Genomic DNA, 24039 nt, shown 5'->3' on the forward strand with positions numbered 1-24039 from the left:
ACACTTGCTGTTTGTATAAGATTTGATTATAACTGCAGTTGTGTGCTATGACTACTCTCAGACTCTCTGAAATAATAACACATCAATTTTAAGTGTCTGGAAGTTTTAATTTGCATAGTAAAGGCAAGAGGTTATGTGGACAGCATTTGTGGCTGTTTAAATCAATTCAAGGGTCAGCTGCCCCCACCCTCACCCCCTTTTTTTAATATATCCCACTGAAAACATTTATTTTCTGCATAACTTAGGACATTCCCATTTCAATAGCTGATTGTACTCGCTCAGTTTTTCTCCTAATAGAATGCAAGTATTTAAAACTTGTGCATATCCTCCAAGTTCTTGGCCAGGATGCAGGAAGTGCCAAATGCTGCCTCTTACATTGTGTTCAATAAAGGTTTTAAATAGCTCTGGATGCTCATTAGTTTGTGTTCCCAGGAAATACAGTGACTTATGATTGGCTACTGTTTACAAAGCCACAGCTGTGTAAGTTTATTTCACGCAAGAAAATTGTCACAAAAAGTCAGAAAATTGTGATACTAATAATATGTATTGTGATCACTAAGAAAAAAGATGTCATAATTATGGTGTATCTAGTCAGTACAAACAAATAACTAGAAACAGCTGAATGTTAAACTCCCTAACTGTGGAGACATAAGCCTAAGAGTTTATATGTGTAAATAGAACAAAATATTTTACTTACATTCTAGAAATTTTGTACTAGATAGGAATAAAACTTCATACCTCATTCTTCACCTTGTCAAACTTTGTTTTCGTAGATATTCAGAGTCATAATTGTTATAATTAACTATTATTAAAATAGATTTAAAAACAAAAATATGTTTATCTCTTTGTCATGATACATCTTGCAAAATCAAGTAAGGAAAACAAAACACTATGTAATCCCTTTGACCGCATAATATAAAATGTATAAGACAGGAAAAAAGTCTCAGTTATGCAGGAACTTTAGAATAGAATAGAATAGAATAGAATAGAATAGAATAGAATAGAATAGAATAGAATAGAATAGAATAGAATAGAATAGAATAGAATAGAATTCATTGGCCAAGTGTGATTGGACACACAAGAAATTTGCTTTGGTGCATATGCTCTCAGTGTACATAAAAGAAAAAGGAAAAAAATGCTTTCATCAAAGGTACAACATTTACAACACAAATGATGGTCATAGGTTGCAATTTAACCCTTCATGATAGCAACAAAAAAGTTACAGTCATACAGTCATAAGTGGAAAGAGATTGGTGATGAAAACAATGAGAAGATTAATAGTAGTGTAGATTTAGTAAATAGTTTGACAGTGTTGAAGGAATTATTGGTTTAGCAGAGTGATGGCCTTCGGGAAAAAACTGTTCTTGTGTCTAGTTGTTCTGGTGTGCAATGCTCTATAGCGTCGTTTTGATGGTAGGAGTTGAAACAGTTTATGTCCAGGATGTGAGGGATCTGTAAATATTTTCACGGCCCTCTTCTTGATTCGTACAGTATACAGGTCCTCAATGGAAGGCAGGTTGGTAGCCATTGTTTTTTTCTGCAGTTCTAATTATCCTCTGAAGTCTGTGTCTGTCTTGTTGGATTGTAGAACCAAACCAGACAGTTATAGAGGTGCAAATGACAGACTCAATAATTCCTCTGTAGAACTGGATCAGTATCTCCTTGGGCAGTTTGAGCTTTCTGAGTTGGTGCAGAAAGAACATTTAGTAGAGCGTGTGAAGCAAGAAGGAACATAGCACATCTCTTGTGATTTATTGAAGAGATGGGTGAAGATGGGGGCCAATTGGTCAGCACAGACTTTTAAGCAAGAAGGAGTTATCTTGTCTGGGCCTGGAGCTTTTCCTGGCTTTTGTCTGTGAAATAGGTCCTGCACTTCCTTTTCTGTGATCACTAAGGGTTGTGAACCCAATGGAATGGGGTCAGTTGTAGGAGGCTTGGCTGTTGTTGGTGTGTCTGAGATGCTGGTTATGGAGATAGGTGGCTGTAGTTTCCTTTCAAACCTGCCGTAAAACTCATTCAGGTCATCTGCCAGTTGTTGATTACCTTCAGCCTGGGAGGGAGGTTTGCCATAGCCGGTGATATTTTTAAGAGTTTTCCACATGTTTGCTGGTTCATTTGCTGAAAACTGATTCTTTAGCTTTTCAGAGTAGCTTCTTTTTGCTGCTCTGATCTCCTTGTCAGTACATTTCTGGCCTGATTGTACAGCATTTTATCACCTTTCCTGTAGGCTTCCTCTTTGGAATGACGTAGCTGCTTAAGTTTAGGTGTGAACCAAGGTTTATTGTTACTGTTTTTGTCGGTACACATAGGTCTTCACAGAAGCTGACATATGATGTTACAGTAACTGTGAGTTCATCCAGGTCTGCAGAGGTATCTTCAAAAATGTTCCAATCAGTGTAGTCAAAGCATGCCTGCAACTTTAATTTTGACTCCTCCGTCCAGATCTTCACTGATTTAATTGTTGATTTTGTGGTTTTAAGTCTTTGCCTGTAAGCAGGTACAAGGTGAATCATGCAATGATCAATGAGTGTCCTACAGCTGCACGTGGTAAAGACCGATAAGCATCTTTTAGTGTTGTGTAGCAGTGGTCTAACGTATTATTGCCTCTAGTGGGACAATTGACATGCTAAAAGTATTTTGGTAGCTCTTTACTTAAGTTTGCTTTGTTTAGATCTCCCAAAATAATGGCCAGTGAATCAGGGTATTTGACTTCAGCCTCCATGATTTGGTCAGCTAGAGTTCGTAATGCCTTGTTTATACATGCTTGAGGTGGTACATAAATAGCAATTAGAAGAAATGAGGAAAATTCATGAGGCGAATAGTATGGTTTGCAGTTGATAATTAAAAGTCTCTAAATTGTCACAGAATTTGTAAATTACAGATAAATCTTGACACCAGCTGATATTAATATATAGGCATAAACCTCCACCCTTCATTTTACCAGATGCTTCTGAAATTCTATCTGATCGTATAATCTGAAAACCTGGAATATGCAGGCTACTATCTTCAATTGATTCATTTAACCAGGTTTCAGAGAAGCATAGGACTGCTGAATTGCGAAAATCAGAACAGTATTTGTTTAAGGGGAGTATTTCATCCATCTTTTTTTTTTTTATTGAAAAAGTTTTACAACAAACAACAAAACATCTTATTTGCAAGTGAACGTACATTTGTTAGGAAAATTGAAGGCAGAGGGGTTTTATTTCCTTTCTTTTTTAATTTGTTTAAGATTCCAGCCTGATTACCTCTTTTCCGTTTGCGCCACCGTTTGGTTTTTTGATAATCCATGGCTCTGGGGGGGGAAATTGCCTCTTCCTTTGTTCTTCCAGTCTCATCCGCATTTGTAAAAACGGTGGGTGAGATCGCAGAAAGCTTCTTCTTAAAGAAATGTTGCTTAATTCTTAGTAGATGATCTCGTGAGTAGGAAATCTGTTGTGAGTCCAGAGAACAATTAGAAATAAAGAAAGAAATAAAATCATTCGAGAGCATTTCACTGAGGCAGTCTTCGTTGGCGCCATCTTGCGGAGGAAAAAAAAAACTTTTAGTGAAAAAAGTTTTAAAATCTTTTTTAGTGAAAAAAGTTTAAAATATAATATGAGAAAGCATAAAACATCATTTGATTTTTTAAAATAATTTTTAATATTACTACATCTAGAATAAGAAACATAAGAACTAAATTTTTAAATAGTATTTAATTTTTCAGTTAAAAGTGTAAATATATTACTATACGTTTTGGTTTCTTCCTTCCAAGTGTTTGGCAAACCAATTTGTAACACAAAGTTTTCATACATCCTTATATGTATTATGAGTGCAGATAATACTTTGGGAAGTTTGCTTTTTATTGCTAGAATAAATCTTATTCACAGCACAGTGTTTGGGATCACTAGCACTTGAAAGCAAACTAGTCTGTCAGGTTTTCTTGCTGTGTTGAGCTGTAAAATCTTTAATTAACCAGTAGAAATGTGAAATTTATTTTGAATTGGCACTGAAAATCTTTTATTATGGTTGTCATAACCATCTATTAGATTATGTGATGAGATACATCTATGCACAAGTGCCCACCCAATGCCAAAAATACTTTTTAGAAAAATTTATAGAACAGTCCAGAGGAGAAATTCAGCAGGTTCTGACAGGTTCTGGAGAACCCATAGCAGAAATTTTGAGTAGTTTGGAGAAGTGGCAAATACCACCTCTGGCTGGCCGCAGAATGGGGTGGGAATGGAGATTTTGCAATATCCTTCCCCAAGGAGTGGGGAGGGATTGGGGATTTTGCAGTTTCCTTCCCCTGCCACGCCCACGAAGCCACACCATGCCCACGCCCAAAATGCTTTTAAAAGGCTCTGACGATCCCAGCTGAGCTGCGTGATCATCAGAGGCTTTTCTTTACTTTTAAAAGCATTTTCTTACAACCTCTTTCGGCAGTTGTAAAAAATGCTTTTAAAAGTAAAAATAAGATCGCGCGCCACATGCTGTTCTACTTACCGCATGCCTCCTTTTGCCGTGCACTGTGCGCGCACCTAGCATTTGGTGCATGGTGCGCACTGCGCATGCCTGCGCATGCACAGCCAGAAAGCCGGTAGTAAACTGGTTCAGATTTCACCACTGCATTAAAGACTATATACTGTACTACAGTACTGTAGTTTGAATGTATTCTGTGCCATGTTTCCTCCAGTGCCATTGCATATGTGCATCTTTTCATTTCTTTTGCCTTTTGCTTCTTTTGACTTGCATCCAAATGGCATTTCCAAAAGAGTGATTGGTCATGTATTCTTTTTATTATAGGAAGATGAGCTTTCTGAATTTGGGCAAATGAAATAGTGTCTTGGTGTTACAAGTGATGCATGTTGAACTTGATCCCTGCTGACTTCAAAGCTTACTTTGTAGACCTTTTGTCAGGAATACAGAAGTGATTTGCCACTGCTTTTTTGTAAGCTATTTTTTTCAACTTCCCTATCTAGCCTGCAGCCCTGGTATTCCTTGGAAGGAATACCATCCAAATACTAACCATGCTCAACTCTGCTTAATTTTCAAGTTTAGATGAAGTCATCCAGCTGCTACAGTCTGCTGAGGCCCAATGATCAAAAATTATCAAAATTATAAAAACAAATATTTAAAATTATAATTTTGAATTATATGCCCAAGCAAATACATTAATTGGAAAAAGAAAGAAAGAAAGAAATGCTTTTGTTGTATATAAGCATTTTCTAGGGTATATTTCTGTGGTTTGGCTTCTTTTATTCTTCTCAGTTCAGTTTCTCCTTTAAGAACAAAGTTGCTCTATTTTTTTTACAATCCAACAGCCTCCCAAGTTCCTAATATTTCAAAGCAATATTGCTTACACTGGCTAGAAATTTTGGAAATTGCTGTTCCAGTATACCTGACAGACATAAGACTTAAGATAACTGCTCTTATGTGTGTCTCAATATTGCTAGGTCTTGCTATTGAAGAATCCTTTTTAAATGTATTCATTTATTAAGAATTGTATATGGCCACCCATCTTAAATAAATAACCCTTGGTAGTTAGCACTAATTTACAAAAAAAAAAAAAAAGTTAAAACACTCCAATTCAAAGTAAAACACCAAGGCACCATATAACAAGTTCACAAATTTCCCTAATGTCCAGGGGAAAAAGTCAAGTGACAGTGGCCTTCTAGAAAATCCAAATTGGGGACCTCTGAACCTACTTTATGGAAGAGAGAAGACACATTTCTTCTGTTCCTTCGATGATTATAACTTACGGTGAATGGCACCTCTATTAATTCCTATCCAGATTGCATCAAAATGTGGACATGCATATATACTGTATTTTTAATACATTTGTTATTTTGTTACTGTCTTTACAATGGAAAAAGTTTTGTACATTTTGAGCTGAAAAATATTTCATTTTTTCAAATACTCATTCGAATAGAATAGAATAGAATAGAATAGAATAGAATAGAATAGAATAGAATAGAATAGAATAGAATTCATTGGCCAGGTGTGATTGGACACACAAGAAATTTGCTTTGGTGCATATGCTCTCAGTGTACATAAAAGAAAAAGGAAAAAAATGCTTTCATCAAAGGTACAACATTTACAACACAAATGATGGTCATAGGTTGCAATTTAACCCTTCATGATAGCAACAAAAAAGTTACAGTCATACAGTCATAAGTGGAAAGAGATTGGTGATGAAAACAATGAGAAGATTAATAGTAGTGTAGATTTAGTAAATAGTTTGACAGTGTTGAAGGAATTATTGGTTTAGCAGAGTGATGGCCTTCGGGAAAAAACTGTTCTTGTGTCTAGTTGTTCTGGTGTGCAATGCTCTATAGCGTCGTTTTGATGGTAGGAGTTGAAACAGTTTATGTCCAGGATGTGAGGGATCTGTAAATATTTTCACGGCCCTCTTCTTGATTCGTACAGTATACAGGTCCTCAATGGAAGGCAGGTTGGTAGCCATTGTTTTTTTCTGCAGTTCTAATTATCCTCTGAAGTCTGTGTCTGTCTTGTTGGATTGTAGAACCAAACCAGACAGTTATAGAGGTGCAAATGACAGACTCAATAATTCCTCTGTAGAACTGGATCAGTATCTCCTTGGGCAGTTTGAGCTTTCTGAGTTGGTGCAGAAAGAACATTTAGTAGAGCGTGTGAAGCAAGAAGGAACATAGCACATCTCTTGTGATTTATTGAAGAGATGGGTGAAGATGGGGGCCAATTGGTCAGCACAGACTTTTAAGCAAGAAGGAGTTATCTTGTCTGGGCCTGGAGCTTTTCCTGGCTTTTGTCTGTGAAATAGGTCCTGCACTTCCTTTTCTGTGATCACTAAGGGTTGTGAACCCAATGGAATGGGGTCAGTTGTAGGAGGCTTGGCTGTTGTTGGTGTGTCTGAGATGCTGGTTATGGAGATAGGTGGCTGTAGTTTCCTTTCAAATCTGCAGTAAAACACGTTCAGGTCATCTGCCAGTTGTTGATTTCCTTCAGCCTGGGAGGGAGGTTTGCCATAGCCGGTGATATTTTTAAGAGTTTTCCACATGTTTGCTGGTTCATTTGCTGAAAACTGATTCTTTAGCTTTTCAGAGTAGCTTCTTCTTGCTGCTCTGATCTCCCTTGTCAGTACATTTCTGGCCTGATTGTACAGCATTTTATCACCTTTCCTGTAGGCTTCCTCTTTGGAATGACGTAGCTGCTTAAGTTTAGGTGTGAACCAAGGTTTATTGTTACTGTTTTTGTCGGTACACATAGGTCTTCACAGAAGCTGACATATGATGTTACAGTAACTGTGAGTTCATCCAGGTCTGCAGAGGTATCTTCAAAAATGTTCCAATCAGTGTAGTCAAAGCATGCCTGCAACTTTAATTTTGACTCCTCCGTCCAGATCTTCACTGATTTAATTGTTGATTTTGTGGTTTTAAGTCTTTGCCTGTAAGCAGGTACAAGGTGAATCATGCAATGATCAATGAGTGTCCTACAGCTGCACGTGGTAAAGACCGATAAGCATCTTTTAGTGTTGTGTAGCAGTGGTCTAACGTATTATTGCCTCTAGTGGGACAATTGACATGCTAAAAGTATTTTGGTAGCTCTTTACTTAAGTTTGCTTTGTTTAGATCTCCCAAAATAATGGCCAGTGAATCAGGGTATTTTTTTTTTTTTTTTTTTTTTGCATTTATATCCCGCCCTTCTCCGAAGACTCAGGGCGGCTTACACTATGTCAGGCAATAGTCTTCATCCAATTGTATACTATATACAAAGTCAACTTATTGCCCCCCAACAATCTGGGTCCTCATTTTACCTACCTTATAAAGGATGGAAGGCTGAGTCAACCTTGGGCCTGGTGGGACTTGAACCTGCAATATTGCAGGCAGTTGCTGTTAATAACAGGCTGCATTAGCCTGATGAGCCACCAGAGGCCCTTCATTTGACTTCATTTGACTTCAGCCTCCATGATTTGGTCAGCTAGAGTTCGTAATGCCTTGTTTATACATGCTTGAGGTGGTACATAAATAGCAATTAGAAGAAATGAGGAAAATTCATGAGGCGAATAGTATGGTTTGCAGTTGATAATTAATTCCTATCCTATTAATTCCTATCCAGATTGCATCAAAATGTGGACATGCATATATACTGTATTTTTAATACATTTGTTATTTTGTTACTGTCTTTACAATGGAAAAAGTTTTGTACATTTTGAGCTGAAAAATATTTCATTTTTTCAAATACTCATTCGAATAGAATAGAATAGAATAGAATAGAATAGAATAGAATAGAATAGAATAGAATAGAATAGAATAGAATAGAATAGAATAGAATAGAATAGAATTTTTTATTGGCCAAGGAATTTGTCTTGGTGTATATGCTCTCAGTGTACGTAAAAGAAAAGATATTTCATCAAGAATCATAAGGTACAACACTTAATGATAATCATAGTTACAAATAAGCAATCAGGAAACAATAACAATATAAATCGTAAGGATACAAGCAACTAAGTTACAGTCATACAGTCATAAGTGGAAGGAGATGGGTGATGGAAACGATGAGAAGATTAATAGTGCAGACTTAGTAAATAGTTTGACAGTGTTGAGGAAATTATTTGTTTAGTAGAGTGATGGCGTTTGTAAAAAAAACTGTTCTTGTGTTTAGTTGTTCTGGTGTGCAGTGCCCTATAGCGTCGTTTTGAGGGTAGAAGTTGAAATAATTTATGTCCAGGATGTGAGGGGTCTGTAAATATTTTCACAGTCCTCTTTTTGACTTGTGCAGTATACAGGTCCTCAATGGAAGACAGGTTGGTAGCCATTGTTTTTTTCTGCAGTTCTAATTATCCTCTGAAGTCTGTGTCTGTCTTGTTGGATTGTAGAACCAAACCAGACAGTTATAGAGGTGCAAATGACAGACTCAATAATTCCTCTGTAGAACTGGATCAGCAGCTCCTTGGGCAGTTTGAGCTTTCTGAGTTGGTGCAGAAAGAACATTCTTTGTTGTGCTTTTTTGATGACGTTTTTAATGTTAGCTCCATTTTAGATCTCGTGATATGGTAGAACCCAGAAATTTGAAAGTTTCTACTGTTGATACTATGTTGTCAAGTATTGTTAGAGGTGGAAGTATGGAAGGGTTTCTCCTAAAGTCTACCACCATTTCTATGGCTTTGAGTGTATTCAGTTCCAGATTGTTCCGGTTGCATACAAGGCTAGTCATTCAACCTCCTGTCTGTATGCGGATTCATCATTGTCTCGACTGAGACCAATCTCTGTTGTGTCATCGGCGAACTTCAGTAGTTTAACAGATGGATCGTTGGAAATGCAGTCATTGGTATACAGAGAGAAGAGAAGTGGGGAGAGCACACAGCCTTGTGGGGACCCTGTGCTAATTGTACAGGTATTTGATGTGATTCTGCTTAGGTTCACCTGCTACTTCCTGTTTGTTAGGAAGCTTATGATCCACTTACAAGTGTGTTCAGGTACCTGTAGCTGGTTTAGCTTTGTTAGAAGAGTGTCTGGAATGATGGTGTTGAATGCTGAACTAAAGTCTACAAAGAGGACCCTTGTGTAGGTCTTTGGAGGTTCAAGATGATATAGGATGTAGTGCAGAGCCATATTAACAGCATCATCTGTTGATCTGTTTGCTCGGTATGCAAATTGTAAGGGGTCTAACAGCAGGGCCATGATGGTTTTCAAGTGGGACAGCACTAGCCTTTCAAAGGTTTTCATGACTACAGCTGTTAGAGCAACTGTAATTTAATAATTTAATTTAATAATTAATAATTTAATAACGGTGGATATATATTGTAGCTGTACAATAATCTGAGTGCCTTTCAGATATTTTTTGACTACTTTTCCCATCCCAACCTTATATTCTATGGATTTTTAGCCTAACATCTAAAGAACCACAGATTGGGAAGACCTTTCTAGAAATACCGTACCATACCATACCATTTTTGAGAATACCCAGCATATCATTTTAAGCCATCAATTTATTTTAAAATTCTTAATTTAAATGTCAATCATTTATAAATATATTTCATTTCCAGATTGCAAAGTTAAAAGTATGTTTCTGTGTTTTTTCAAGCTGACTAAATCCTATTATGAATCAGAGTTAGGATGTTTGTTACATTGCTGATCTTTCCAGAAAAATCCTTTGCTGCATAAACCACATAATAGCATGTTTAAATTGTGAATTCAATGGTGGATTAGTATAAAAAGTGTCTCTCTGTGTGTCTGCCTATGTGTGTATTCATCCTTTTCACTCTATTCTGCATTAGATGAAATCCAGAGTGACATAGAAAATGCTAGATACTTGCAAATAATCCCTGGGCTTCAAATAAGGCAGACAATAAACAAGTCTATAATAGAGTTACAGCTTCCGTAGACCCCATCTGTTTCAAAATAGCCCTAATTCTGCTTACTATGCGGAATGTTTTGTTGACTGGGGTTTGGCCTACTTTCTCTAATGTGCTGCCTGTGAACCTCTGGAGACATCTGCTGGAAGAGGTGAAGCAGGACGCGAGATAGAATTCCTAATTTACTGGAACAGTAACTGTTAATTTGTTTAAAAGCTATAAAAATGTTTCCTACATACTAAATGTATGCTAGTTATTTATTTATTTATTTATTTACCCAGAAGCACAGTTTCATTCTCTTGAAAAAAAATGAGAGTGGTTCTGAGAGAATTACTAGTGATGAGTGCCATATGGGTCTACCTTAATATGTTCTCCATTTTTGCTTCCACAATATGGTCAGAATTATTGCCATTAAGACAGAATACTTTGTACCAATCATCAAAGGCCAGTACACTGCTACAAAGTACACCTTTTATCAGTGTGCTGGATGAAACTGTTGAGGGTTGCAGTTTAATTTATCCTGGATAATACCAGTTTTGAAAGGGGTCTTTATATAATGAAAACAAAGACAATATAAACAATCAGGAAGCATTGATTTCTTGTTCTCGAAGGAAGAAAGACCCAAAGGAAGAAGATTTTACTTTGACCTTCTGTATTTTTTAAGGCCTCTGACACCAGAAAGAAAGTGAATTCACTTGCATATTGTGTTCAGTTTGAGACTGGTTGCATTGAAGCCTAGTCTGGGAACATTAAAGCCAGAACCTTTAAGAAAGTGCTATGGTGGTGTTGTTAGCATTTATAGTGTTTCAGAAAAGGATTGCAGGTTAGTTATTGTGTAGCACTCCATTTCCAATAGTACTGGGGAGGCTAGAGAAGTATATAATTCAGTCTTTCCCAACCTAGTGTTCTTATGCATTTGACTTCCAAATCCTAGAATTTAGAAGTGCTTAGAGTAGAGTGTATAATGATAGCAATTCTCACTGCTGTTTTATCCCCAGAATTTGCTATTGAAAGAAATAGTTTAGCTTCGTTGTTAAGTCTTTTAATTAGTTAGTTATACCTTCCAAAAAACTCAAATGGCCCTTTATAAAGCTATCATATTCCAAGTAAAAACACAATATTTAATCCTACTGTATGGATTGTTCCTATATAGAACTGTTTTTACAATTATTAACTACAATAATTGAGCAGCTTTATCTTCCCTGCAAATTCTTTATACTTTTTTTGGGAGGCTTGTTATTGAATTGTGCTAACTATGACATATAGCCATGTGCAGTGGTTAGAATGCAGTACTGCAGGTTACTTCTGCTGACTGCCAGCTGCCAACAGTTCAGCAGTTTGATTTCCACTGGCTCAAGGTTGACTCAGCCTTCCATCCTTCCGACATTGGTAAAATGAGGACCCAGATTGTTGGGGGCAATATGCTGATTCTGTAAACTGCTTAGAGAGGGCTGTAAAGCACTGTGAAGTGGTATATAAATCTAAATGCTATTGCTATATTGTAATTTAGTTAGCGATTTCTATTGATTTCTTTTTTCAAAATAACAAACAAAAATGAATTTTTATGACAAAAAAACCCAGTTTCATTGTTTCTTATGGAAATGCCTTAAAATAATTGAAAAATATTATTCCTGAGAACAAAATTCCCATTTGGGCTTCTGAATACAGAAGAAAAGCACTGTGTGTAGATGTTTCACTATGTGTGTAAATTTTGGATTATATCCAAGGATTGAAAGTTTCAAATCAGTGTAGATCATATTGTTAAAGGAATATTACCTTAGAATTCTAAAAGAGTTAGATACCCATATTTCATTTCAAGTGATAAAACCCAGGTACTTCTCAGTTTAATATATTAACTATAGAAATAAATATGGGCTTGATACCGTGTTAGAAGCATGTATATTAAATTTGTCTTTTGACGTTTGTTTTTTGTTTGTTTGTTTGTTTGGTCTTACAGGCAGCAATACAAGACATTACACCAACGAAAGGAGGCCATATGGCTTCTGGCTTTCACCAGAAGAACTATCAGCTGAGGAACTCAGAAGGCAGAGACTTAATAGATTTGAGAGGTGGCAGTAGTCTTAAAGTACATATATAAAGGGCTCTTCATAGCTGTCAAAACATGGTGAATATTGTTCATTTAAGCCATTTCTATTTCATAAAATATATTTCATGGAGGCTATTTGAAGCTATCTGTGAGTGAATAAGTTGAATAAAAGTTTACAGAATAAAAATTAAAATTAAACATAGATTTGGTCAGGTTGCTGAAATTCATGACCCATGAATACAGCATTTTTATGATCTCCAGAAATTACTGAAATTGAAGAATGATTTACTATGGAAATGTTTTTCTACAAGTTGCACATTTAGAATATGACACCACCATCCTACAATTTTTAATATGGATGAGAAAGTAACTGCGTATCATGAATATGTTGTAGCTATTAATTGTAGCTAACTAATTATTTTTGTATACAAGAAGATGTATTTGTATTTTTTTATTATGTTAAAGAAACCAAAGTTTGAAAACTTTGAATTCTTCCTTCAGTCTCATTTGAAGTAGATTTTGGAATTCACATTGATTAATTTGGGTGCAGCCGATTAAATCTTATTAAATTTATTTTATAAGAAACAGCAACAGGATAGCTTACTACATTTTTAGTTATTACGAGTTTGTAAATATAAATTATTCTGATGTCCATCTCATATCTTACTCCCTTTCCCTGGAATATTCATCATGGCCTTCCCAAAATTGAAAAACTAATATTTTGTGGAAGGGGAGCGGGGGAAGGAGCAAATTGGGAGTTCTGCCATAGCCATAAAAATATGCCATATAATATTTATCATCAGACATTATGATTTGTGATTTAACTTGTTCTGATAAAAAAAACCTCTCCACACTTCACATTTCAGTTTATATCAAGTATTTTTTCTTAAACCATTGTCATATTTTCTACTTGAGATCACTCAGTGCCTTCCCCAATAAAGTGTATATTAAAAATCATATTTTAATTTTCTTGAATATTTTTTGCATTTTTATAATATTTTCAATGTTCATAGTACTGCTGTCTCCATAGTTTGTTAATGAACCACCTATGAGCTCTGTTGTTGCAACTTGGTTATTTACTATCTAAACCAAGACAGATGATCTAATGCTGATTTTGAGCTTCAGAACAGGAATCAGAATTGATCATGGCTCTTCCACAATATGCTTCAAAGATATGCACAGAGGCCATACTTTTGGGCAGTGAGCTTTGGACTCATTAAGGCAGGCTCATGGAGGACCATCCTACAGGGAAGGAATGAGATTTGAAAGTACACAAAATTATCTGCTACAACATCCTACCTGTCAATGACTACTTCAGCTTCAACCGCAATAATACAGGAGCACACAATAGAAACAAACTTAAGGTAAACTGCTCCAAACTCGATTGCAGAAAGGAATATGACTTCAGCAACAGTGGTCAATGCCTGGAATGCACTACCTGACTCTGGTTACTTCCCCAAACCCCCATAACTTTAACCTTAGACTCTCTACTATTGACCTCATCCCATTCCTATCACGTCTGTAAGGGGCGTACATAAGCGCACCAACATGCCTGCCGTCCCTGTCCTACTGTCCCCATTTATTGTATCCTTATCCTGTATTCATAATCACATCTATACTTGTATCTATAATCTTATACATGTTTGACAAATAAATAAATATAAATAAATAAAAAAATAAAACAATGTTTCCCAGTGTCCATTGTGTTTCTAGATTTTAACATTAGACAAAAATTGTTTTAAAATAAATGTTAAAAACTCAAACTGTATTATTTTAAAAGCAATACAATTATTTAAAAATCCTTGAATCCTAATTAAAAAGGAATTTTAATCAATTTTAAGTATAAAATAGGAAGTATATTAACATAACATAACATAACATCAGAGTTGGAAGGGACCTTGGAGGCCTTCTAGTCCAACCCCCTGCCCAGGCAGGAAACCCTACACCATCTCAGTCAGATGGTTATCCAACATTTTCTTAAAAATTTCCAGTGTTGGAGCATTCACAACTTCTGAAGGCAAGTCGTTCCACTTATTAATTGTTCTAACTGTCAGGAAATTTCTCCTTAGTTCTAAGTTGCTTCTTTCTTTGATCAGTTTCCACGCATTGCTTCTTGTTCTACCCTCAGGTGCTTTGGAGAACAGCCCGACTCCCTCTTCTTTGTGGCAGCCCCTGAGATATTGGAACACAGCTATCATGTCTCCCCTAGTCCTTCTTTTTGTTAAACTAGGCATACCCAGTTCAATATTGAGTATTGTTAAATTTTCAGTTTGAAGTTAAACTATAAAACAGCCATGAAATACTTTGTATTTAAAGTAGAAGATAGTTCTTCAGTAACTGCCAATGCACTGATTGTTGAAGTTACCTGGGAACTGCACATTTCTCATGACAATTAATGTATAAGGCTAGAATAAATTGTCAAAAATACACAAACATCCAGGGTGATTCCATTTTGCATGAAAACAATATGCAGGATTATTATTTTTTGTTTACATTTGTTGCGAGATAAAAGTTTCTTTCATGTCCTTGTATTGCTACTGTTCCGCAAAATAAAGTTCAGGAATTTATTCCTCCGTCCCTTCCAACCTCTCCAAAGTGACTGTTAGGAAAAGATTTATTCCCAGGATTAAAAAAAACCCTCTTGATATTGCAATATTCTATTTATGGATTGAATAATGTCATAAAATGTCATATGAAAGTTCTATGACTTGATTAGCTTACTGTTAATCAGTAATATGTTAATGCATTTAATAAAAAAGTGGATATATTATCAATTGAGATTAATATGATTAAGTCCATTCTGTATTACATGGACTTGTAATACAGAAGTCAGAAATTTTTCAATGTAGCTAAAAAGTAAAGAATTGAGTATTTAAATGTTTCTGCTTTCTGAATAAAAGGACGGTAAATTTTATGTCTTTTTGTGGCATTTAGTCTTCTGAACCATGCTTCATATATACAGAAATGTGAGATGCCACAGTATGTATGTATGTGTGTGTGTGTATGTGTGTGTGTATACCCCACTTGCATAATAGCTTTGGGCACCATGTCACATATTTTAGCAAATTGTTTATTCAGTGTTCCTGCTTTCCCTTTCTAGATAAATGGGAAATCTATAGGATTTGTGTTTTTAAAAGAAATATATCACTTGCTTTTTCCAGAACCCTATTGGTTGGAGCTCTGGGATAGAAGAGTTATGTAGAAGTGGGGGTAGGGTGGAATCCAGAAAAGGAACAGGAAGATTCTAAATTAGTTACAGGAAACATTGGAAGCTGGTGTTTCCACTGAATAGCTGTCATAAATTATGAACTGGAAAGAATGTCTTAACCTCCACACCTGCCTTGAATAGTATGTAGACTAAGTCTGCAGAAGGAATTAATATTATGTTTTGTGTTGTAAAGTGAACAGCTTCTGTTCAGTTCCATTGAAAAATACAAATTGACCAGGAGAGCTTACATTTTTGGACATGTAACTGTGTGGCCTCTAAAATGAAAATGTTATTTTTCAGAAAAGGTCCTGCTTTTATCAGTAGTCCTGATACTGAGAGAGTCTTGAATTGACTGCTAGTTTTACTTAAGATACTTAAAACTAAAATTAAAATACTTTGCGGAATTCAAAAACAACTATAGAAAAGTACAATTGAATTAATCATATGATACTTTGTTATCAGAATGTAGCTTTTAACTTTGCTTTAGAGCTACTCACAAATCAATGTCTACCTCCATTTTTTAAAATAATGAAATGAAAAAGGTGAGAACAACAAATTTTTGTGTCTGAACAAACTCATTGCCACATTTTGCAAAACTTTGGTTTGGTTTTGTCCAAGCCAGACACAAATAATTTCTAAGATAATGAATACTGACTATATCCTTGATTTACAACCATCTTTGAGACCAAAATTTCCATTGCTAAGCAAGACATTAAGTTGCGCCCCCTTTCATGATTTTTTTTGCCACAGTTATTAAGTGAGTCATGTAGTTGTTAAGCAAATCTGAATCCTCCCATTGACTTTTCTTGTTGGAAGTCAGCCGGGAAGCTTAAAAAATGGTGATCAGATGAATATAAATAGATTTGGGCACTTATCAAGTGCCCAAATTTTGATCACATGACCATTGATTATGGTCATAAGTGTGAAAATCAGTCGTAAGTCACTTTATTTCATGTCTCGCTTGGACTATTGCAATGCTTTCTACATGGGGCTCCCCTTGAAGAGCACCCGAAGGCTCCAGTTGGTCCAGAATGCAGCTGCGCGGGTGATAGAGGGAGCCGCTCGCGGCTCCCATGTAACACCACTCCTGCGCAAGCTGCACTGGCTGCCTGTGGTCTATCGGGTGCACTTCAAGGTATTGGTTATCACCTTTAAAGCGCTCCATGGCTTAGGACCGGGATATTTATGGGACCGCCTTCTGCCGCCGTTTGCCTCCCACCGTCCCTTGCGCTCTCACAGGGAGGGATTCCTCAGGGTGCCATCAGCCAAGCAATGCTGGCTGGCGACCCCCAGGGGAAGGGCCTTTTCTGTGGGGGCTCCTACCCTCTGGAACGAACTCCCCCCGGGACTCCATCAACTTCCCGACCTTCGGACTTTCCGCCATGAGCTGAAGACATATTTATTTCATCAAGCAGGACTGGCATAGGATTTTAGAATTTTAATTCTTGTTATTGGGGTTTTAATTCAATTGGTTTTATTGTTTTATATGTATTTTATATAGGGCCGTATTTGATAGGTTTTTTAATTATTGTTTTATTATATTTATTATTATGGTTTTATATGGCTGTCAACCGCCCTGAGTCCTTCGGGAGAAGGGCGGTATAAAAATCTAATTAATTAATTAATTAAATAAATAAATATTTTAATGCCATTGTAACTTTGAATGGTCGCTAAACAAATGTTGATGAGTAAAGAATTACCTGTATTGCAGTATTACATTTCCAGTGTTCCTTAAAAGTGCAAAATTTGATAAACGTGTCCTTAAACAAAGTAGACAATTTATCACTGGTATATTTGCAGACTCAAATAGACTAGATACAGAGATGTATCTCTAGGATACTGAAAAGACAAAATATATACTTTTGTCTCTGCCTGCTCACTGCTGTAGAAAAAAATATTTTAGGTGAAGTGGAATTTCTAGTACAAAGTTTTCTGTCTTTGTGTCTGGAAAAACAAATCTAAAGTAGGAAAACATCATACGTCTATTGATGGTATCACTTGGATTCCCCAAACCTAAATAAAATTACGAATGAGTAAAAGCAAAAAAAAAAACCCTACAAAATTGGTAGTCATCTCTCATCTACTGCAGTTGATTTTTGCAGTTCTTTACTTCCTGGGTGTCATTTAACTCACAATTCCTATGTCAGTTTGTAAATGTAATGCTGACACAGAGCACCAAGATGAGAAAAAATAGGTTTATTTCTGTTCAAGAATGTTCAATATCCACTAGGCATATTTCATGCAAACTTGACATCTGCCGATATTTCGGCGTTGTTCTTGTTGATCTTTGATAGTCCCCGAGACAGGGGATGATACAAACTGTGTCTCATTGTTCACTGTAGCTAGCCAGAAACTGTATTCATTAATAAAAAAGTGACATGTTCCTTGTTGACCCTGGCATTCAATAAAGGGTGCTGATCGGAAGTCCTCCAGGCAGCTTCCAGGTGATGTGAGAGATTGCCCGCCTCCTTGGTCACCAGATCCTGTATGCTGAAAAAAGAAAAAAGAGATCACCTATGCCATTCAATCATACGTACTCGGGAATAACTGCTTTTCTGGATTTCTAATCACATTGCACTCTGAAGCTACAGTTATATGTTTAATTCAGGCTTGAAGCACTGATGTTTAATACGTATTGGGCTCTTTTGACCTTTCCCATTTATTCTTAGTACCTGTCCTGAATGGAATCCTAATTTGGACTGGAGCCAGTGGAAATGTAGCAGTAGTACTTCTGATTAGCATGCACTTCTAACCAAATGCCATATAGGAGGTTCAACATTCTGTATACAATATCAAGCAGCTCATAGTAAAACAATGCATTGTTGTGAGTGAACAGAGGGGAAAAAAACCCCAAATAGCTGTTTCTAGAGAAAACCCATTGGTTCTAATCATTGCTGCTGCTACGTGTTTTGTAAGTATCTTAGATATTTCGGTACATTGATCTCATTATAATTGAACTATAACTGATTACGGTAGACTGGAAAACTTACTAATAAACGATATTGGAATTTTTACATTCTTATAAAATATAGATAGTCCTGACTTAACAACTGCCCTCTTTAGCAACTTTTTAAAGTAATGACGGCATTGAAAAGATAATATTGTATCCTCTCCTTGCGTTTTACAACTATTGCAGGGTACTTGTGATCACATGATCAAGATTTGTGCACATAACAACCAGCAGGCACAATCGTTGCAGCATCACGTGGTCATGATTGCCCTTCGCACGTTTCGTAGCCAGCTTCCGACAAGCAGAATCAATGGAGAACCCAGCAGTAAAATCACAAGTTGCAGTCATATGATGTTTCACTTAACTGCAGGTGATTCACTTAACGATCATGGCAGAAGTGAAGAAATGTCTGTCATAGTCATGTGATGTTTCGCTGAACAACCATATTGCTTACCCCTCCCAATTCTAGTCATTAAGCAAGCACTACCTATAAAACTATTATCACCCCAAACAATGAAATCCAAATGTAAAATAAATCTAGGGGAGAGAAAGCAGTTCCTATATTAATGAAATGTATAATTAAATAATATATTGGGGACTTTTCATTGGAAAAAAATTGTCTGCTTTAAATTTATTTCTAAAAAATAAGAATCAAGTTTATTACACTTTTATCGCAACAATATTTTATAGGAGAAATATCGAGGTAAATTATTAAATTCTTATTTTTGAATTAATGTAGGATAAAAGATTGCTTTATATCTATGGAAATTCTCAATCATCCAGGTCATGGTTGTCCAAAAGGTGCTTTTCGAAAGGCAACTGGACTTTTTTGGCTTTTTCTTTTGAAAACATTTTGCTTCTTATCCAAGAAGCTTCTTCAGTTCTGAACTGTAAAATTTTCTTGGATGAGAAGCAAAACATTTTCAAGAAAAAATCCCCAAGAAAATCCAATTGCTTTCTGAAAAGCATCTTTGGTTTAAACTGCTTTATGGTTTACTTCAGATTTAATAGTCATATATTTATCAGATAGGATCCAGCTATAAAGTAACTCTGATGATTTTAAGAGTACTCTGAAAGTGAGAAACTTCTGTTAATGAACAAATGAAAACTGCAGTTATCAGGTCAGTATTATAGGAATTCATACTGTTTTTTTTAATGACAATATTCCAAGTTGGAGCCTAAATGGTGGCACAGTGGTTAGAATGCAATATTGCAATATTGCAGCTAACTTTGCTGACTACCAGGAGTTTGATTCTGACTAGCTCAAGGTTGGCTCAGCCTTCCATCCTTCTGAGGCCAGTAAAATGAGGACCCTAGATTGTTGGAGGCAATATGCTGACTCTGTAAATTAGTTAGAGAGGGCTGTAAAGCAGTACAGGTTTCAAATTTTTTTCACTAACGGTTCTGTGGGTGTGGCATGGTAGGCGTGGCATGGCTTGGTGGGCATGGCTTGGTGGGTGTAATGGGGAAAGGTTACTGCAAAATCTCCATTTCCTCCCGATCAGCTGGGACTCGGGAGGCAGAGAATAGATGAAGGTGGGGCCAGTCAGAATTTTTACTATCGGTTCCCCGAACTACTCAAAATATCCGCTACTGGTTCTCCAGAACTGGTCAGAACCTGCTGAAATCCACCTCTGCTGTAAAGCACTATGAATTGGTATATAAGACTTAAGTGCTAGTGCTAATTAGATCATGCTAGTATTCAGCCTTACCATTAAGAATGAGTAACCTATCCAAAGACTTCTCCAGTTTGGTGGACAAGAAGGAATGGATTGATCTTGACTATGAACTGCAACAGCTTGGGCAGGAGCTTCACATACTACACATCTACTAATATAGTGCTCTATTTCTTCATCTGAGAGAGGCATCATGGGCAAAGGAGCTGCACTTGAAAGCCAGTAAGTTTTATCATTTCGACTTGCATAGTAGCAGACTTGATTGACATTGCAGTAGGTAAAAGGCATTGTGCTAAACACAGGAAGACAGGATCCAGCCAGACCTAGAACACAATTGAGATTTAATTACCGATCCAAATATTAGCAATATTAACAATTGCAAGAGTACATTTTTTTTTTTAATTTGAATTTATATCCCGCCCTTCTCCAAAGACTCAGGGCGGCTTACATTGTGTAAGGCAATAGTCTCATCCTATTTGTATATTTATATACAAAGTCAACTTATTGGCCCCCCAACAATCTGGGTCCTCATTTTACCTACCTTATAAAGGATGGAAGGCTGAGTCAACCTTGGGCCTGGTGGGACTCGAGCCTGCAGTAATTGTAATTGCAGGCAGCTGTGTGTTAATAACAGGCTGCATTAGCCTGGTGAGCCACTTCCCAGCCCATTTATTCCTTATCTTACTTTAGTTGTACAAAATCAATAAGTGATAAGGATTTTTGATGCATTTACAGAATTTCTAAACAAAAAGCTAACGTATCCCAGAATAAACAAATCAGGCGATTTTTTTTCTTTGCTTACTGTAGAGTCTGAATTTTTAAGCACTACTGTATGTAAACAGTTTTATTATCATAGGAATTTTAGAATAAAGATTAAATATTTTCATAATGATATAGTCCATTTGGAGAAAATAAATGTCAAATGTCAGTTTTAAACGTTCGATAAGAGTCTTGCTTGAATCCCTGATGAAACAGTCCCAGTTGTGTAAATATTTCTGAGCTAAATGAACCAACATATGGCACAGACCATATGGTTTGTTGACCAAACCAGGTTTTGCTCAACAAACCACCATACAAGTTTTGATTTCTGATGTATAAAATTCAGCTAATAGGATACAAGTTGCACCTCCAGTATTTTGAGAAAACAAGGATGTTACTATAACCAATCCTGTAATTTTGATTATGTACAGTAAATTTTGTTATTTATCCTTTTCTTTTTAAAAAATGGAAATAGTGGCACTTATCCATAGTAAAACACTTAGACAATTCTATACTTTATATAAACTAAAATGCCACAAGAAACTTAGCTCATTTTAAAATGTTTGTAGTACCATCAGGATTGTAACATGCTCTCCAAAATCATGCCTAAAACTCTAATGTAGATGTGATCAGGCATATAAAATTATTGCAAAAAAACCCAAAGATGCAACCCTTTGGGCATTCCACCTTCAGCAGAGGCAACTTGATAATGAAAGTTCAAGTAGGGAACCAAAGAAAATAACTATTGCATGAAACAAAACGGTACCTCACAAAATAGAAAATAGTCCCTATCCTATAACAGCAGATAGTAGAACAGCATAGATTTGGATTCAGGTAGCTATGGCTTATAAGAAAAAGTCTTATTAGATATAATACAATTTGCAATAAAAGGGTAAAATATTACATTTTTTAGAAGTAAGGATATTATAATGCTCACCAAGGTCTTGATTATGGGCTTTCTCCTGCCCTTCAAAATACAGCAGGCTGTATCCAGTCCACAGTCTTGTCATTCCCACAGGGCAAAATGGTTCTGTTTCTGACTGACTATGCAAAACAAGCAGGAACCCACTACTCCATTCGGATGCTGATCCTGGTGGCCCTGGAATCCCAGTTTGGCCTGGAAGACCTTAAGGAATGGAGAAAAGATAGACAAGTAAGAACCTACTTAAAAGTTGGGTCTATTTTTTTTAAAAAAAAAATACTTTTCTAGAATTTGTTTGAGAATGGGTGAGGAGTCTTTATTCTAAGACTTGAAATCTATTTCTTTCTATCTACGGTATCTATCTATCTATCATCTATCTATCTATCTATCATCTATCTATCTATTATCTATTCATTCTCTCTCTCTCTCTCTCTCTCTCTCTCTCTCTCTCTCTCTCTCTCTCTCTCTCTCATCTATCACGGGCAGTAAAATGGCAATTTTCTCAAATGTATTCAGACTTTTGACCTCAAAAATGTAGAGAACTCAGATTCTGTTCATACGGGACAGAAACATCAGGATGCAGGTTCAATATTTCCAAGTAAAAAAAAATCACAATCGCCAATATTTATTATCTAAACATTATCCATTTGCAAAATAAATATACTTCTAAAAGCAGAGCAAATAAAATTGAGTAGAACCTTGTGGCCCTGTGTTTCCTTCTTCTCCCATGTCACCTTGATCACCATGAGGTCCTGGTGGTCCGAGCAAGCCTTCTAGCCCTTGCTCACCTAATGAACCTCCTTCTCCTTTATTTCCTAAAATACATCACATTTATTTGAGAATAAATATAATTCCACACTATGCATACGTACCTATCCCCTTTTCTGTCTCTAGAGCAAGCACCAGACTCCTGTTGTGTTGATACCACAACCTTTCTGATGAGTAAACTTACATTTGGCATTACATTGTAGAAATATAACACTTCATATCGGCATTTTTCAAATTTGGCAACTTTAAAATGTGTGGAGTTCAACTTCCAGAATTCCCAAGTGAGCATGGGGAACTCCACATGTTGCCAAGTTTGTAAAACAGTGCTTTGATGTTAAATAGAATAAGAAATTTGGTTCAGTGGAAGGAAAACACTGTAAAAATGTGTGACATAAAGCTGGAGGTAAAATGAAGGCACACAAACGTAGTGATAGGCCAATCTTACATAAACATTTGATTTATGTATTTGTATCCAGCCTTTATTATTTTTATGAATAATTCAAGGTGGATAACATATCCAAACACACCTTCTACCTCCTATTTTCCCCCACAACAGCCTTGCCAGGTGGGTTGAGCTGAGAGAGAGTGATTGGCCCAAAATCCATGAAAGTTGGTTTTCATGGCTAAGATAGGACTAGAACTCACAGTCTTTCTAGTTAGATGCCTTAACCACTAGACTGAGCTGGCTCTCACATATATATTTTGATATGCTCTGTCAGAACTATACACAACATGTTTAATTACAGGATATTGCCAAAGTATTGGGCCTGAAAAGTTCAGCCTTTCTGTGTTAGGAGTTTTAGAACTTAAGACACCCATTTTACTCCTTAAATCCATTTCCAAAACAGAAAAGTGACTACTTTGTATTTTAAAGTAATTATTAGGTGTTTCATACACCTATTTTATTCCTTAAGATTACTCTATTCCCAAAAACTGGATCTGAAAAAACTTTGACCTTCCATTGTTGGCTTTTCTACCTAGAACAGTAAGGTTCTTGAGGTCACACATGAGCATTCTAGAAGTTGCCCAATCCTAACTTAAAGATTTTTTAAGACTCTCCCTCTTCCTTATTACGTAGTTTCTGAAGTCATACAATCTTTTACCTGGAGGTCCAGGAAAGCCAATTGGCCCTCTTAATCCTACAAAACCTGGTGGTCCTCTTGGGCCTAATACTCCAGGAGGTCCTGGAGTCCTAGGACATGATGAGTAATCAATACTTCCAGGTTCTCCAGGATTACCTGAAATAAACAGCATTAAATACATTATTAAGAGCGCATTAGATACCAGTAAAAAGAAATTCTTCTCAATGTTTGACCAATTATCTTTTATTACTTTATCTTTTATTTATTATTATTTTTACCAGATTTATGTGCTGCCCATCTTATCTAAAAGTGATT

The 24039-nt window shown here is 36.3% G+C and overlaps 2 protein-coding genes across 2 annotated transcripts in view; one reads left to right on the forward strand and one right to left on the reverse strand.

The window, feature by feature from the left end:
• RHBDD1 (rhomboid domain containing 1) overlaps positions 1 to 14048 on the forward strand; it is a 31864-nt gene extending 17816 nt beyond the window's left edge. Inside the window, exon 8 of the mRNA XM_058188811.1 lies at positions 12270 to 14048. Within this exon, the coding sequence (XP_058044794.1) occupies positions 12270 to 12391 (122 nt within the window). The 3' untranslated portion in view covers positions 12392 to 14048. The remainder of the gene's footprint in view (positions 1 to 12269) is intronic.
• A 3720-nt stretch (positions 14049 to 17768) lies between these two features.
• The window catches only part of COL4A4 (collagen type IV alpha 4 chain), a 72960-nt gene continuing 66689 nt past the window's right edge, over positions 17769 to 24039 (reverse strand). Inside the window, exons 44-48 of the mRNA XM_058188153.1 lie at positions 23746 to 23880; positions 22573 to 22689; positions 21890 to 22078; positions 20230 to 20516; positions 17769 to 18057 (exon numbers count right to left, since the gene is read on the reverse strand). Of these exons, the coding sequence (XP_058044136.1) occupies positions 17794 to 18057; positions 20230 to 20516; positions 21890 to 22078; positions 22573 to 22689; positions 23746 to 23880 (992 nt within the window). The 3' untranslated portion in view covers positions 17769 to 17793. The remainder of the gene's footprint in view (positions 18058 to 20229; positions 20517 to 21889; positions 22079 to 22572; positions 22690 to 23745; positions 23881 to 24039) is intronic.

This window comes from Ahaetulla prasina, chromosome 6 (genome assembly GCF_028640845.1).
Source record: "Ahaetulla prasina isolate Xishuangbanna chromosome 6, ASM2864084v1, whole genome shotgun sequence".
In the NCBI taxonomy this organism is placed as follows: domain Eukaryota; kingdom Metazoa; phylum Chordata; class Lepidosauria; order Squamata; family Colubridae; genus Ahaetulla; species Ahaetulla prasina.